Raw genomic sequence first — 17435 nt, 5'->3', positions numbered from 1 at the left:
AAAAGTCTAAGAGTAAACACTAGCCACGGTGACATGAGGAGTATTTTTGTCTTTCCGAATGGAATCTTTTTGAATTACTTTTCCAAAAACAACAGTATACATGGAAAGGAATATTCCAATCTCCGATCTACATGCACCGCTATAATCAAACAGAATAGTCAATGGAGCAAAACAAACAGAAACAAATTGAGGAACATCTCTAGTTGCGTCTTACGTCATATCTGAGCGTGCGCTGAAAGAACCCACCCTGACAACTTTCCATTTGAATGGGTACATGATACCTCAATCGGTTCGGGGAAAGGAATATTCCACCCCTGTGAAACCGATTAAATGTCCATTCGAATTGGCACTTTTCTTTCAAAATGAGGTGTATACAAAGGTTAAATTCTTTCCGTTTGAACAAATAAATTGAATGCAAGCGGATATTTGGGTCCATGTAAACGTGGCTACTGATACTGATGTTGGACTTTCCCAACATGCTAAACGCAGTTTCTGCTGACCTGCTGATTCACCCCCTAAACAGTCTGGTTAGTGAGTAGATGAAATTGAAACCAATGTTATACCCTAAGTAGTAGCCCACAAAACTGTTTAGGCACAACTTCACTTCGGGCTGTTATCTTCGCTCTAGCTTGGGATTGCAGCACTTACCAGCGCTTCTCACACTCAGGTGCAATGTGCACGCGAGGAGTGGGAGCAATGCATTGATGTGTTGGGCAATGTGCTTCCAAGTCTGCCTCTTCCCTTGTGCCATGATCTCGAGACCCAAAATCCCTCTTAACTCTTTTATTCTTCTCCATGTGCTGAGCCAACAGCAGGCTCCTCTGTCTAGGTCTTTTTTTACCCATGTCGTTTGTTTTTTTTGGTCGTTCTGAAAAACCAAACCACTTTTTATATGGACGCCAGTAATCACAGGAAGAGCTGACAGATGAGTCTGCTTCCACCATTAAAATCAAACACATTGAGTTGTAACATAAGCAGCATGGACAGTAAATGGATTGATAAGCAAATCAAAATAATCAGTGAGTTATGCGATTCATTGGTTTTACTGTCCATTCAGCATTAGGAGCATGGAGCATTTTTCCACCTCATCTTTTCCTTTTTTGTATCAACTGCATCATACCCAGCAACGGGGTCAACCACACCTCCTCACTAAGATTAAAGTTTCTGTCTCCTGCTTGCTCGGAGTTGCTCTCAGAAGCTTCCTGAATCACTTACATTAAGCTAAGACTCCTTGCGAGAAATTTTTAGGCTGAGTTAGGAGCTCTCTGAGAGGACTCTGGGAAGCTTTGTGAATACTGGCCCTGGTGTGTAGATTGTCTAAAACACTCAACCCTCTCAGGATTCACCCTCAGCTGAAACAGAAGTGTAACACACACTGATCAGTAACAAAAGAGATGAGAGTGTGTGCACAGGTAGCGACCCAGCCTCTTCTTGCTTTGCTTTCCAGACACACACATGCAGCAACCTAAAGGCACAAAGTTCAGCTTTTCACTCTGAGTTTTCCCTTTGAGAACATTTATATCTGAAGAGAGCTCCTGATTATTCGTCATCAGTGTTGCGGTACAGTGAAATTAATCTATGTGGATGCATGGAAGGTTTGCTGGGCTTGCACTCTTCTTCAAAGGCAAACCTGTGTTACATTAATCCAGGTGAACTCCTTCACAGAAGAAGAGTAATGAAAACAGAGTTCAGTCATGCGATAATGCTTAGGTTTGACTTTCTTCTATCAATCTATTTCAAGTTGTTAATGAAGAGAAATATGGAATATTTTCTTATTATGGACATCAGTTGCTGTTTCTTTGATGGACAGCCTTCTTTTTACTCAGAAAACAGAACATTGATTCAGAAAATGCCGCTCACACTGTCTTGTGATAATCTCAGCTGACGTTTTCTTCTTTACGCTTCTCCATCAGCTCGAAAAAGACTGGAGCAGGTGGAGAATGGAGGCTGTGACCGGGATGCCAGCAGTATGGGCAGCCGCTCAAGCTCCTCAGGTACTACTCCAGGATTTGGTTAGTATTTAACCCACAAAGAAGTTACAAATGCAGAACTTTTTCTTCCTTTCTTCCTTTTGGTGGGGTATCCTTCATAAAGTTGGTGTTCATTTTTAAAACTCAAATTGATACAAAAAAAAAGATGATTTATATATAATAAATTAATATAAATTTGAATCTTCTTTGTCTGTTTTCAAAAGGCTCTTTGAATGCTCGCCACGGTGGGAGCAGTGGCGTAGAAGAACGCTCGCTAGATAACCAGTCGGCTCCTTCAGTGGTGGTTGTTGACAGCTTTCCAGAGGTGGACAAGGCCGTGCTCGTGGATCGCATCGTCCGTCTGCAGAAGGCGCTGGCTCGCAAGCAGGAAAAGATCGAGTTCATGGAGGATCACATCAAGCAGCTGGTGGAGGAGATCAGGAAAAAGACAAAGTGAGTGGGATGGTGTGAAGTGCAGTGGGAGAGAAAGAAAGGTGGTGGGGACACTTTCATACTTCCATTCCTGAACTGCTGTGTGCACTGTGTGGTCCCCCTGCTTTGAAGATGGGAATTTGACAGGGGCTGGCTCAGTGGATGTTTTTTTTTTTTTTTTTTTTTTTACTAAACTGAAGAAATGGAACTAAAAAAACAGAAAATCTTACTTTTGCTCGTCATACACTACCTTTCAAAAAAACATGCAGCCAAAAGTGAAAACAAAGGAGAAATTGAAACAAAAAGTAAAAAAGGAAAAGTTTTGCTTGAGTAAAAATTCCAAACAACATGTGAAAATATTGTTACGTTGAACCAGTTAAATATGCAAATAAACCAAAAACAATGAGTAAAAATCAAGTAAAATAAGAAGGGAGTGAAAAAGTGAAAACGTTACAGAGAATTTTCTATATCTCCAAATTAGGAGCCCCCGCATTAAAGAGGGGTATGGTGCTTTTTTAGCGGGACTTCAAACTGCACCCCTGGTATCTCCAAAGCACCTTTAAGTGATTAACAGCCAAATTTTTTTTTTGTCACACTGGTGTTTTAGAAAACCTTTATTCCAGGCTCTGTCTCCTTAAGGCACCACACTCCACAAACCCCCTTCTCTCTGATTGGCCAGCCAACTGGAGGCCTATCTGGGGCAGAGCTATGAGCAGACCTTCGTGTTATGAAACAGTTAGGAGATCCTTGCGTGATGATCTCATCATTTGACCAAAACTTTTGAAGATCTCGTGAAGATCTCGTTGAGATCTCGTGAAGATCTCGTTGAGATCTCGCGCTATACTTTAAGGATGAACCATTTTGAACAGTTTAAAGAGAGATTCAGGGATTTCTACTAGTTAAGAATTCAAATTTTGCACACATTTTATATGAACATACACTTCATATCCATGTTTAAAATGTGGGAAAATAAAGCAGAATACCCCCTCTTTAAGTTCCCCTGACAATGTCTGAGCAGTTTTTCAGACCTGTCAGCATTCCTTATTAATGAACCAGTTGTGCAGTAGTGTTGCTACTGCTCCTTTTCTAAAGGATCCTGTAACTTTCTGTGAATACTTGCGGAAATACAATTTGCCTTTCAGCAATGAAGCATCATAAAATATGTAGCATCAAAGGCAGAGCAGTGTCTCGCAGCTAGTTGAAGTTTCAAAGGAATAAAAACACATTTTAATTCAGAAGGGTTTTCTTCTAAGATACATTTCTTTAATAATTTATCACACTGTACCTCTCACCCATGTACTTCAGTGCTTCGTCTGACCTTGAAGGGCTCACAGATGCAGTTTATAGCCCCCACATCCTTTCGTGTCCCTGCTTAAGTTTGTACTTCATGCAAACTCCACATCTCTGATTCATGACAAACTTCAACCCATGCTATTTATAGTCCAGCCGATCCTGATCCATCGGTGTGGCTCGTCCATAATGCTGCATTTATATTCATGGAAAGATCCTAAACTAAAGAGACCGTGTGAAGGAGGCCAAAGCTATCTTAATCCCATCATATCTTCCTGTAACAGCTGAAGTGAATTGCAGGCCAATGTCTCAATGAAATTGAGTTTGCGTATTAGATTCTTTCATAAAATAATCTCCTAAAACATTTCCATAGCGGTTAAAAACGTGTGAAATCTTTATTGATCTGCATGAATCACTCCATTTAAGCTCTACATCACCTCTGCTCTGGGTTCCAGATATGTCAGACCACTTAATTCTTCTCCACTCATCCCACTTCTCATTTGTTTCTGAAGCCGTATGCTCAGATTGAATCCATTAGCCTCAACCTACATTCAAGAGTTGAGGACGAATCCCACGGTTGCTGGGCTAAAATTAGCTTCTGTAAAAGATCTCTGCTAAGCTAAGGGGGTTACTTTAACTAGAATGTGGATGTGAAATTGTCCTTTCTTCCTTTGTGTCTCTTTCTCTCCAGGACAGGCTGGTGATGAGCTCACTGTAAGCCTGAAGCAGGAGATAAATGACAGAGACACAGATATGAGACAGAAGCTGAGAGGGTCACTGACATGAGGGGCAGTTATAGGAAGAAGATTAGGATCAAATTTCTTTTTCTCACTAGAAGAGCTTTTACTTTTCTCTCAAAGACCATTCCACTAGACATGCACCCATCGATCGTTGCCGATTTTCTTAATTTTGGGGGATTGGTGATCGGCCCATCCTTACATATAAAACTGGTCTTGTATACCTCCAGGAAGGTCTGACAGCCAGCCATTGTTGCTTTTTGCTCTGAGACCTAAAACTTAGGACACTTTATTTGTTGTTTAAGTTGAAACATAACGATTTTTATTGTTTCACAGGTGTTGTTCAATGATTTTCAATTAAATAAGATTGAAACATTAAAGGTATATGCCATGGGTGGCCAACCGGTCAGAGACCAAGAGCCACAAAAATAACCCTGATACTATGAAGAGCCACATCACACACGTGGTCTTACAAACACACTTCCTCTCACACATAAACGAAATGACATAAAATAAAAATCAATACATTTTCAATTTTCAAAGCGAGATTTACTGTGTTTGTGTGTTTCAATTCGTACTAGAGAAGAGAAACTGAAACTTCAGTATCAATCCCAACTGATTCCAACGTTGGCATCCAAATATATCTATATATAGTTTAGATTGATCGACACACCACTACTCATAACTATATATTTTTTTTATGAATGGATTGAAGAGCCACACATGGAAAGGCAAAGAGCCACATGTGGCTCGCGAGCCACAGGTTGGCCACCCCTGGTATATGCTGTCAGATACAAGAAATAACGAATAGAAATTGGTATCGGCCCAAATCGGTACTGGCAGAAAATTGTCATCCGTGTACCCCTACATTCCACTGCTTATATTAGCTGTTTTTTTTAATCAAAGAGATAGACTTTAAAAGTAGGTGGCATTACTTCAGGCAAGGGATGGGTACCGAATTAGGTACTTCTACAGGTACCAACCGAATTCTGTCAAAAGTACCAGGTACTGGGTACCGTTTCATGTAAAATCAAAATGTTTAGGTACCTAAATGCATCCCTGTGACTGTGAGGGAGTGGAAGAGTAGAAGATTTTCCATGCTGGATATGAACACAGCATTACAAGGTTATATAGTGAAGAATAAATATGTTACATTTAAAAAAATATATCTTTTATTGTTAAAAAAAATGATATTTTTTACCACATTAACACAAAAAAGGTACAGAAAATTGGTACCGTTGAGAACCGGGACCGTATCATTTCAAATGTGAAAGGTACCCATCCCTACTTCAGCCACACTGGTTTTGTAGGCAAATCCTCCAAAATACAATCTACATCCAGTGCAAACTGCACATAAAAACTATGCTTTACTCATTGAGGAAGCCTGGTCATAGAGTCTACAGTTCAATCAATCTACACTTTGAATTATGGGTCATTAATTCATAAAACTGTGCGTTCACATGCTGCTAAAAAAGACATCACTAGGTCACTGACTTTAACATCCATACATTACATGCTACTTGAAGTAAATGAGCTGAAACTTGCAGAAACAGAATCACCACCCTTCAAGGGCAATGACGTCTCCTTCAGTCCCCACACCTGGTTATTATGACCATTAAGCCCTTATGGTCCCTTTGTGTGACTTGAATTAAAATATTAATGCAGATGAGGATAAAGCTGCAGGAGGATTAGGTGTGGATTGTTTATCTGCAGTGCATCTTTGTTTTTACCCTGTTAGCTTTATAATCAATAGAAGCCGTGAATGGGAGCAGTATAGGCTCTAATGTGGCTTATCATGGACCCACATCTGCTAAATGCAGTTAAGATATATTGTAATGGATCCTTTCAAGGGTAATTGGCCTATCTGGCCTCACTGGCAGATGGTTTTTAGAAATACTTGCAATTGCAGTAGGGCCTGCGATGCTCCCAGTAGAGAGGGTATGTTGCAAAACATTACATCCAAGAGCTATGATGTATCCAGAAATTCCACTTTCATTTCATGCATGCTTAAAACACAACATCCACCACTTTGCAGTCTCTTGGCTGAGAAAAACTGTATTATTATGCAAAAATTCAAAAGTAATATGCAGAAAAAATTTAATTTATTTAAAGCTAATAAAAGCACACCACCTATCATAGGCTATAAATAAATATGGACTTTGTGTCCTTATCTGCTCCTGCTTTATGCAGCAAAATAAAGCAGAAATACCACCGCAGTGGGTTGTGACATAATGTGCTCCCAGATTTTAGAGTCAGGACATACTCTTAAGTAATGTGATCCATGTATCTGCAGAATAGGCACTGCTCCCCTTCTGTTAACTAACACAAATATTAACTGACTAATAAACCCTGCAAATCTCCCTCAGGTTGGAAGATAAACAAACACAAAGAGCCATTGAAGTCATAAGCTGACTATCCAGGCGTGTTCTGTCAAGAAGCAACAGAGAACAAGTAAAAGAATTTAGTCAGAGGAAGTTGAGTCAGGAATTTTAAATATTTAATATGTTGAAGATTTAGGATTACAGAGCAGGGAGGCTCTGACACACACATTTGAGGATTATTGGGATGAATAAATGCTGATCAGGCCCAACATCTAGCTTAAAATTGTCTACGAGGGGCACATGCCAATCATGACTTGACATTAAAAAAAAAAAAAACTAAAAATTGAATCTGAACTTTTCAAGAAAATTAAATCTAAAAATCATCCATCTATTGACGTGTAATTGAGTCCAGTTACGCAGGAGCTCTAACTGATTTAGCTTCACTTTTGGGTAGCTGGTCTCCTATAATCAATAGATCTCCTCATAGGAAAATAACAAAAACAATAAAAGCAGAAAATAGCATTAAAAAAAACATAATACCAAATACTTCCACTCGATGTTGTGCTGACCCTGATGTAACGTCAGTCATCGTCCTGCTTGATCCCCACATGTTGCACACACCCTCCCCCTTCCTCCCTCCTGACACTCGCCGGCCCATGCATGCCACTCAGCCCCTCATGTGGCCACATCTTTAATTTCTGTCACTGTTTTGTTTTTACTAAACACTTTCGTGATGGGACTGGGGTCCAAATATGGACCCTTGCAAGTCTAGTCAGAGGTAAGTCTCATTTTTTTGTCCGTGCAAGCCCAGGTGTTGTGTCCGTATGTGTGTGTGTGTGTGTGTGTGTGGGTGAAGGGGGACTTAGTTTGCTTACATAGCTGCTGTGTCATTTCATTTCTTTTTTGCTCCATAGCTTTTTTCCCCTCTTTGATTAATGGTGCTTACATTGCAACATACAGTTTTAGTTTTATGTAGTGCTTAGATATTCTGTGAACTTTGTGAAAGGTTTGCTGTACTAGCACAATAACCACAACCACAATCAAACCACAGCAAAAGTTAAAAGTGAGGAGTTAAATTGCATGCATTACTTGTGGTTTTATCCCCACTTCTTTTCTTCTCCTATAGTTGGCCTGTTTTATATCTGCACAGGTAGAATTGCTTATAGAAAAGCTTTCAGTTGCACTTAATGAAGGTTTAAAATTCAACAGTTCTAGGTGGCTGCATGTCCAGTAGCATGTTTCAAAAACCTCATTCACAATCCACCACAAATGCATGGTAGATATTCTGTCTTTTAGAGAAACACTTGCATGTTTCAGCTCTCACAAGACTTCTTTTCACCAATAATCAAAAGCCTTCTGATGCAGGAATAGTTGGTCAGAAGACCCTGCTCAGTGGATAGAGCCCTTTTCACACATGGACTTTGGATGTTGTCTTGATATTTTGACACTCAGGCCCTGATATTTACAGGAACCGTTCACACATGCCCCTCACAGCAGGAGATTGTCACATCTTGATGTACGCCATTTGGTCCGAGCAAGGAAAGTGATTGGGAGAACATGTAGGTGGATAAGCAGGAGTGGTGGTCCACAATGGTGGCTGCTCAATGGGCATAAATTGTACTGTAGAGGCTTTCAGGAAAAAATCTAGAAGAATTTCAGGGATAACAAATTCAGCTGTTTTGATCTGCACACTAAGCTCAGCTGGAAGATGTTGGGAAAGTTTTTGGGTTGCTAAGCAAGTCCATTCCCTTTTGTTATATTGAGCATTAACACCCGTCCTGTACAGACTTAAAACACAATATCAAGTATGTGTGAAAAGGAGCTTTAGTCTGTTATAAATATCCCATTCCCATAAAAAAATAAATAACTAGGATTTTGATATTGACTGTCAGCCATGAGAATTTTTTTCCAGCACACATTAAAAAAAGGTCAGTGACATCAAAGATTTAACCTGGAAAAATAATCATTGAGATTAAAAATCTCTTTTCCAAGAGTGTCCTGACCAAGACAGCAGCAGCACAGTTACATTTTTACCACAAACACATATACAGACCAATCCATCGATATTGTTAGCCTTTGTGCTTAACGATTCTCTTATCAATTCTTTACACTATGCCAGAGCTGCGGGCCTTATGTGACTAGTCTGCCGCAGCTTTCTTAGCTTGGCAGTGAGTTAACATTGACCAAGAAAACCCTGTTTAGGGATTTCTAGCTTGAAATTTTACTGACGAACTGAACTCTCAAAGAAATCGACATTACTCTCTCACAGAAGATTCCTATTCATTACATTTAAAATAAACAAAATAGCGCTAGTTTCATACTAATGTATACGGGGCATTGCATCGATGCGCTAGGGGTTAGCATACATCGGTATAACTTTGGCTTCAGAGTAGAATTTCAACTTTCATCACAGAGGCATATCACAGTTGCTCTTATTAAACAATACTGAGAACCCCAAATGTCAAAATACTTTCAAGCAAATGAAAGAAAAGTTAGGCTCATGGTTGGCTTCATAACTACGACAAGGTTCCAAACAACTTAGAATAATGCTATAACCACTTCAAGACACTAGATGGCTTACTTGAGTCAATAACATATTACAAAACTGTACATCAATGTCACATCACGTGCAACTTTTACGTACGTCTTTTTATTTTCGCTGGGAAATATCCAGATCCAGTGACCAATTACATATTTATTCACTTTAAAAAAGGAGGAATTGATAAGGGAATGGATAAAAAATTGAATCATTAAGCTGAATCGATAAGGGCATTGATATCGATAAAATCCTATCAATGTCCATCCCTATATTCGAGTTCTGACTTCTGTCTCAGTTTTCACAATTCAGTCTAAGAATTTAAAATTTGGTCTTTGGAGTCACAATTCTTACTTTTTTTCTGAAAATTCTCCAACGTTCGTTAGATTTAGTCAATCTGAATTTCTATTTTTTTGTTTTGTTGTGTTTAGCTTTCTTACGTTCCTGGTCTTACTATCAAAGAGACATTAAGTGGTCTTTGTTTTTTATTAGTACAGTTCAGTGGTAGTAGTGGTTGTAGTAGTAGTTGTAGTTATAGCAGCAGTTGTAGACTTTGTCGTCGCTGTTGTGTTTGCAGATTTTGGGTATCCACCTCTCAAAGCCCAGCAGTTGCCCGACTGTGAAGAAAACAGTCGATCCCTCCCTGTGGAAATCTTCCCACAGAATCTCACTCGCGGTCAGGAGCATCCCTTTGCACAGAGCTCATCTGGCAGATACCCACCTTCTTCTTTGCAAACCCCCCCAGACACACGCTGAATGAGAACTAAACAATGGCAGTGTGGGCCTGCATATCCTTAGTGCTTCAGGTTAGATCTTCAGGTGTTCAGCTGGAAAAAGAACAGGTTAGAAATATTGATTACTGACCATGTCTCTGGGGACGTTCAGGGAGTCTGACCTTCACTGTAGGACTGTGGACCCCTGTAGACCCTCTTAAATGAAAAGGTAGTAACAGAGGGGGTGTTTTAATGAATTTGGCTCAGTCAGACTTAAAAATACAAGGGTTTTCTTTTGACTTTTTGTTGAGATGAAAGTGTTTGAAAAGGGGTGGTTGATTTTCAGAGCCCCCAAAAGTGATCAGCTATTCTGATCATTCTGATTTCCATTTACTTTCCCCTCTAACTGGTTTAAAAACATCTTTTTAATGACTAAAAGTACTCTGTGCACCAAGAATTCAGTAAGCCACCCAGTCTGATTTGTTATTCCGGAAACGTCCGCCTCTTTTTCCACTGGAATCATTCTCCTGTTCTGTTGGAGCCTCCCTTGCTCCCACGTATAAATCCTACTTTCTCAATTTTCTTCGCTCAGCACTTCCCTGATTGTGCCGTGAATTCACTCGATTTCCTCCTCCTCATTCCGCGCACGCTTTTTGACTCGTCTCCCCCTCTCTCCGTCCTCCCTCCCTGCAGAATTATCCAGAGCTATGTGCTGAGAGAGGAGTCAGGGGCCCTCTCGTCGGAGGCGTCGGACATCAACAAAGCCCACCTGAGCAGGCGGGGGGGCATCATGGCATCGCTTTACACCTCGCATCCGGCGGACAGCGGACTGACCCTGGATCTGTCGCTGGAGATCAACAGGAAGCTGCAGGCGGTGTTGGAGGACACACTGCTGAAGAACATCACACTGAAGGCAAGTTCCCCCTCTGGAGGCTTCAAACTCCCAAAGTTTCAAGCTAACAAAGCCAAAACCTGATTAGCATGCTTTGTTAATATTGATGATGAGAGCAGTTTCCTCCAGAATGTCTTATTTTGCAGTTTGTGTAATTGTTTTAGACCACCTGAATGGATAATTATTTTGCTGTGTCAGTGTCATGCCGCACTGTTGGAGTCTTGCAGCCTTGATTAGACCTGACTAACAAAATTTACAGACACCATCATCAGCATAAAAGCAACTACAGCCAAAGACAGAAGAGTTCAGGAAATAGATTCAGTTCAATCTGAACTCAATTAAATCACAGAGAGCCTCAGGTGAGGAAGCTGCACCACATCCTCCATGAAAGAATGGATGCTGAAAAAGTAGGTTTCATTCACTTTTTAGGTCATGAGCTCGTATGATGGAAAAACATGTGTCAGTGGGCCACGAGTTTCCTGTTTTTTTAGCAGTAACATCAATAATGCAGAGTCTGTAGAGGAGCACCGTTTCCACAACGTCATCTCTTCAAAATTAAGTCACAGCCTGACAATCACTCTGTCCTCATCTGATCGAGAGGCTTTAAAATGAAACGAGATGTCCACTCCAGGCTGTGTGGTCCCAACCTTTAAATGACTTTAAAGGTTGGGGAGACACAACCCAAATGTCAGACAAGTCACCGGTCATAAAATAACAGCTGTCTTGATATTTCCTGTGACATTTTATCCACAACAACACCCTCATATTGTCAGGAGGGCACTTTATAACAGCACTGTGCTATTTTTGTCACAGCGAAGCTGTTGAGACAACAATATAAGATGGGTTCTGTGTTTTCACAGCCTCCACTCTGAGACCTGAAAGACCTCTGCTTTCAGTTTTTGTAAATATGTTCGTTGTATGGCGATTACATGTAATAGACAAGATAAGGCACCAGATCATGCTCACCCTGTCCGGTTTCAAATTCGCATAACAAGCAGTTCACTATACATCATGAATACTTCTTAATAAAGCTGTGCATTATATTAAATAGGGTACCAGCTCTCCTCTTGTATGTAGTTTGAGTCAACTATGAAGAATTTAAAGTAAAGCTTTTGAATTGGGTTGCATTACATACCCAGGTGGTCATACTGGTCTGGCTTATCAGTGAAGCTTATCACTGTTCTGAATAACCCCTTTATTCTCCAGGAAGTAAGGCTTTTGAAGAGACAGTTTGTGAGTGTGGAATCTCAAGGGCAGGTGTTTGAATTAAGTTTTCAGAGTAGGGAAAACATTTTTAAAGAGGGGGTATTATGTCAGCCCCATATTTAAACATAGAGGAAAAAGTAACAATGCTGGACATCCACACTAAATTACTACAGATTTCAAACCACTACATTTTTATATTTTGTAGAAACCTCAGAAATTGATATATCGGGTTTTTTTGTTTGACAATATCAAAATCTGGGTCAAAAAACATTTTTGTTTTTTCAAATTCAAATTCTTCATGTCAGTCTTTGTTTATGAACTGGATTGGAAAAAATTGCCGCTTTTCTCCAGCAGAGGGTGAAATGTTTCTCTCTGACTCAGGTAATGTGAATTGTATGGGAAAATATGGCTCCTGATATAGTCTCTATTCATTATCATCACCATTTAACTTTTTCACATAATCTTGTGTTAAAAAAGCAAAATAAAAATCACAAAAATCTTAAATATCAAAGAATCACGATTTAAATCGAATCGGCACCCCAATCGCGAGAATAGCATATCATCCTAACCCTCCACTAAAAAAAAGCATGAAACCCGCTTTCTAAAATGATGAGGTCATAAGGACCCCTTAACTGTTTTACATGTTTAAGAGTGTGGCCACAAACACCAAGGTCTGCTTATAGCTGTACCCCCAACAGTCCTGCAATGTAAAGGGCTGGCCAATCAGAGAAAAGGGGGGTTTGTGGAGCAAGAGCCTTAAAGAGACAGTAGCTAGATTCAAGCTTTTCAGACAGAGGCTGAAATAAAAGTTTCACCAGAATTAGAAAAATAGGCATTTTTTTAACCTTTAAGTCATGTGAAGCTACTAGAATGGTACCAAAGGGACAGTATACAGCCTTTAAAAAAAAGCACCTTACCCTTCTTTAAACCAGCCAGATATAGATTTTTATTTCAAACCAACAATGTCCAGTTTTTACATCCTGCTCGTTCTTGTTGGGAAGTATAAATATGTTGTTCAGGTATCAGTCAGGATAAAATGGGTCAGGAAGGCAGAAAGTCCGCTCAGATGGCTCTGATGTAACTGGTATGCAGACATACTGGCGTGCCAACTCTGCCAATTTTGCCAACTTTTGGAAACTTCTCTGCTTTGACTTTCTACCAGACTGTTGGCTTTAAATCTGTTAGAGTATGAATGAACACAACTTTAAACTCACTACACCACCATTCCAGATCAGGGAGGAGCCGACGAGGTCAGAAGAGGCAAAATAGTCTCCTCACACTTGAAGATTATTCAAACAAATAAGCATCAATAATGTTACAATGAGTTAAAAATCAGATCTCAAACACCCCAGATCAATAAAATCATCTCATCAATGGCCAGCGCTTGAGGACAGAATCTTAGTTTGATGGTTGAGGCCTCCTCACAGATCCAGACATAAACATTAAAGCATCTGAAACTTCAGCGAGGATCAAAAAACTTCTTGTGAGTCTGAGAAATGTGTATAATTGCTCATAATTCATGTGAGTATGTGAACAAATGAGCTCCCAGCATGCATCTTGTGCTTTGTTGGAGTTTGTTTTCAATCTGTGCTCTCGTTGATGCGGGCACATCAGTCGCTCTAATAATCATGTTTCTATTTTTGCAAACAAGCAGCTTCCAATTGTCTTAGTGTCAAACTTGTCTTTAAGACACAGGGCATAAAAAACCCTAATGACACAATAAATTATGATGTGGGAGTATTTGTGGTGCTGACGTTTTGTTTGTGGATGAGAAATGATTGGCGTTAAGCAGAAAGAAATGATCTAAAAAAACTGACATGGGCACAATAAAACGACAATAAAACAAAAGGCGCTGACAGAAGCGAATTAAGGCCTCACATTCACTCTGATGGATGAATTCTTCATCGCCATTTTCCAATAACACTCGCTGCCACAGTCTTCGCAGAGCCTCACATAAATATTATGGCTGACATACGGACATCACACACAGAGCTCACGTTGTATTTGAGTCTAACAGCCTTTCCTCGCCCTCACAGGAGAATCTGCAGACTCTGGGCGCTGAGATCGAGAGGCTCATAAAACAGCAGAGGGATCCCGAGGACGGCAGGAGAAAGTGAGACGCAGAGCCAGGAAGTGACTCAGAATCGTTTTCCCAACATATGAAGGAGCAAAGTGAATGTTGTAAGTGCCAGTAGCGCCTCAGGCTTCGTCCATGGAGGACTTTGTGGATATTGTCCGTTTGATGGACGTGTCTCAACTTACTTGAACTTTCCTTATTCCATCCACATTGAAGCGACTCTCCCTGCTCCTCATGCACAACAAATCTTCCTCTGGCTAACATAAGTCTTCTGAGCCTTGCCAAGATGAAAAAATATTTAAAAAAAACCCTCTCCAAGTGAGTCGCTGGAGCTTAAAACTCTGCCTTGTAAAATTGACTTGAAGATAATCACGAATGTAGAGCAAATTATCAAAACATGACTCCTTACGATCATCTCCCAGCATGCTCTTTGTTCCTGTCTCTTCAAGTCCATCTACCAACCAGCTCTCCGTGTGTGAATTCAAAGGTTAAAAAATGCCATCTGCACATTTATCGTCGACTCCTTGCGAGCAAGCTGCTGAAGAAAAAAGGTGCCTCGCTTTTGAAGTCGCTCGTGCTGCATTTACTTTAACGGACTTTGTTTTTGCAGTGCAGCTGAGCAGCACTTTGCCATCTGTGTGGAAGCCTCCTTTGGTTTACTGGAAGAAAATGTGTCAAATGTAAGAAGACGGAATGTAGAAAATTGATTCTTTTCTTTTTGTTGCATAAATGTAGATTTTTATTTAATTTTGTCAAATTTCCCATCAAAAATTCATCCTAGCTTTCAATTTCTGTTTCCTTCCTGTTGTGTCTTTTGTTTCCACTTCCTTTAAAGGATCCTCATTTGCTAACATGTAGCATGTAGAAATTTTGAATTATGATTCATCAGAGGTTAAAAGTTTCTGTTTCTGGATCCATATCACACTCCTATTTTTCTCTGTAGTGCCATGAAATCTGTAGAAGAAGAAAGAAAGATTCGTAGCTCAGGAAAGCCGATGGAACCTACAGAAATATATTCAGGGACAAAGTGCAATCCTGTTCCTTTAATGTTTCTATAATTTGTCTTTTTTTGTGTTCTGAATGTTTGTGCGCCAGTCTGTTTTATATCTCCGTATTTATGTGCAACATGCGTCTCAACTGGTGTGTCTCTTTGAAAGTGTGTGTATGAGCTGCATGTGTGCCTTTAATTTTGAACCTCTGGAGCATGGTTGACGCCGTCAGAGCTCCCAGGCTTTCACCGCTCTGACCGTGACGTTTGTTACATCCTGGAGGGGTAAACAGGATTTGCATTTAGACCGGAGTTTGCAGCGACATGAACACACCCGCACACCTGCAGCTCGGTACGCGACACAGCTGTTTTTGTCAGTCACTTAGGGAAGGACGGAAAGGAAAACACGAAAGAGGCGGAGACGAGTTTGGTTCAACTTTCCTCGCTCTTTGTTTGATCTTGACCTCAAAATCTGTCACAAAAGATAATCCTCCGAATCTTTTTTAAATATTTTTATTCCCCCCAATCAGAAGGAAGCTTTTTATGGGTCATGAATGGTTTCAGGCCAATCCCCTTCTCGTACACCCTGAGGCAATGTTAAAATGGTCTTCTATGTGAATAGAGATGAAAGTTTCCTGGATTGAGGTCATGGAGTCCTTAAAGCTTCCCTGCTGCTGCAGTGGGCGCTCGCTGTTTGATGTACCTCCACTTCCTCTCTACCAACAGAGACAGAAAACCTGGTCACATCATTTAACTACTTGATATCAAAACTTTATAACCTTTCAAACTCAGAAAGTCCTTAAGGCTGCAGCTCTGCGTTTATCACACCACACACACATCACATCTGAAGTTGTGTTACAAGCCAGCAGGACAGTCACGTTAAATTGATCCGGATGCTTCTTGCATCTTAAAAACGGTACAAAATGTTCCAGTATTTGATGTTTCGCCGTCTCTTTCAGGTGGAGAAGCGAATTCAAACTTATGCAAAAACACCTGCATGAGATTTCCTGATTTCTTACAGTCCGACTCTAGATTCCTCTGATTTGGTCACCTTGAAGAACAATGCTGATTCCTGTGTTTTCTCACAGCCTTGAAATGAAGCCATGCTGCAGCACTCTTGCGAATGACTGATAAGTTTCTCGTTTTCCTCCATATGCATATGAAGACATGGATTTCAGAATGTGTGAGAGTCTGAATGTGACATTTTTCTGTCTCCCTCCCCCTCTGCGTGATGATCCCCCTCTGCTCTGTTTTGTGGAATATACAAACTGTGATTATAATATACATTTGTAAATACGTCAATCTGAAAAATTACAATGAGATGTTTTTAAAGGAGAAAATATGTGATTCTGGATTGTGTTTGTATATACGGTGTTTCCAGGGAATAAAAGGAGATGAGTCTTAACCTTCTCTTGAATGTCCTACTCTGGTCTTGACTCATGTTTTTGTAATTTTTTGTTTTGATTCAAGGCTGCTGGGAACATCTGCTGGCCGGTTTATATGCTTGGCGGTGGAATGCGGTATATTTAAGGTGAAGAGGATATTTTACACAGAGACGACCTCTCACACAGTGACTCTTTTTATGGGCTGCAGCCTGCAGCTGTAGGTCCTCTCCGTTAAAGCAGCAGCGTCAGCAGCAGTGGAGGTCATGCACATCGCTGCACCACTGTCAGTCATTCCAGATGATTTAAAATCTAATGCTGTGGGAATGCCAGAGATTGAACTTTCCTCCACAACCTGCCATTTCAGTTCAAGTTTAAGCATCAATCAAGTTTAAGTGACCTGGTCTTTCAAGGACACTGGAGTTTAGTACACGGAAGCAAACACTGAGAAGTAAGAAGAGACTCATGTTATTGCTGCTTGCTTTAGTACTGTTAGAATTAATTCACGTTATAGATTTTTTTTGTTGATGATTAAAATTTGGTCTGCATAGAACAACTTTAGGACATTTAGAGTTAAATTTTCCTTCCTTACACAAAAAACCAAAACATAAGTAAAAGCCAAATAAAAGACCAAAAAGATGTACATTTAGGAGCTATAATTAAAAAAAAGGAACAAACATTTAAATAAATAAACAAAAAAAAATTTGGATGGAAATCTAGGGAGAAACAGGAAACATGAGGAGTAAGAAGTGAGAGAAGACATGCTACAAATGTTTGAGGCTTGAAGTCAGACCAGAGACCACTGCAGTCAGGGCTACAGTCTTACGCTGAAACTGCTCTGTCTTTGATTCTATTTCCATCTTTAGGCTGACAGCCTGTCAGAGGAAAACC

At 40.2% G+C, this 17435-nt stretch overlaps 1 protein-coding gene across 2 annotated transcripts in view; it reads left to right on the top strand.

Annotated features, from left to right (window-relative positions):
• ccdc186 (coiled-coil domain-containing protein 186) overlaps positions 1 to 16563 on the top strand; it is a 39233-nt gene extending 22670 nt beyond the window's left edge. Inside the window, exons 13-16 of one of the 2 annotated variants that reach the window (XM_074662904.1) lie at positions 1914 to 1994; positions 2195 to 2423; positions 10693 to 10912; positions 14134 to 16563. In XM_074662904.1, coding sequence (XP_074519005.1) covers positions 1914 to 1994; positions 2195 to 2423; positions 10693 to 10912; positions 14134 to 14214 — 611 coding nt within the window. In that variant the 3' untranslated portion in view covers positions 14215 to 16563. Of the gene's footprint in view, positions 1 to 1913; positions 2013 to 2194; positions 2424 to 10692; positions 10913 to 14133 lie in introns of both variants that reach the window. The other variant, XM_074662903.1, reaches the window with a different exon arrangement.
• Positions 16564 to 17435: the final 872 nt, after the last annotated feature.

The sequence above is a fragment of the Halichoeres trimaculatus genome, unplaced genomic scaffold, assembly GCF_033239565.1.
Source record: "Halichoeres trimaculatus isolate MK-OKI-2021-1 unplaced genomic scaffold, fHalTri1.1 fHalTri1_scaffold_23, whole genome shotgun sequence".
NCBI classification, from domain to species: domain Eukaryota; kingdom Metazoa; phylum Chordata; class Actinopteri; order Labriformes; family Labridae; genus Halichoeres; species Halichoeres trimaculatus.
The sequence above is the reverse complement of the archived record's forward strand: the minus strand, read 5'-3'. Positions and strand labels throughout refer to the sequence as shown.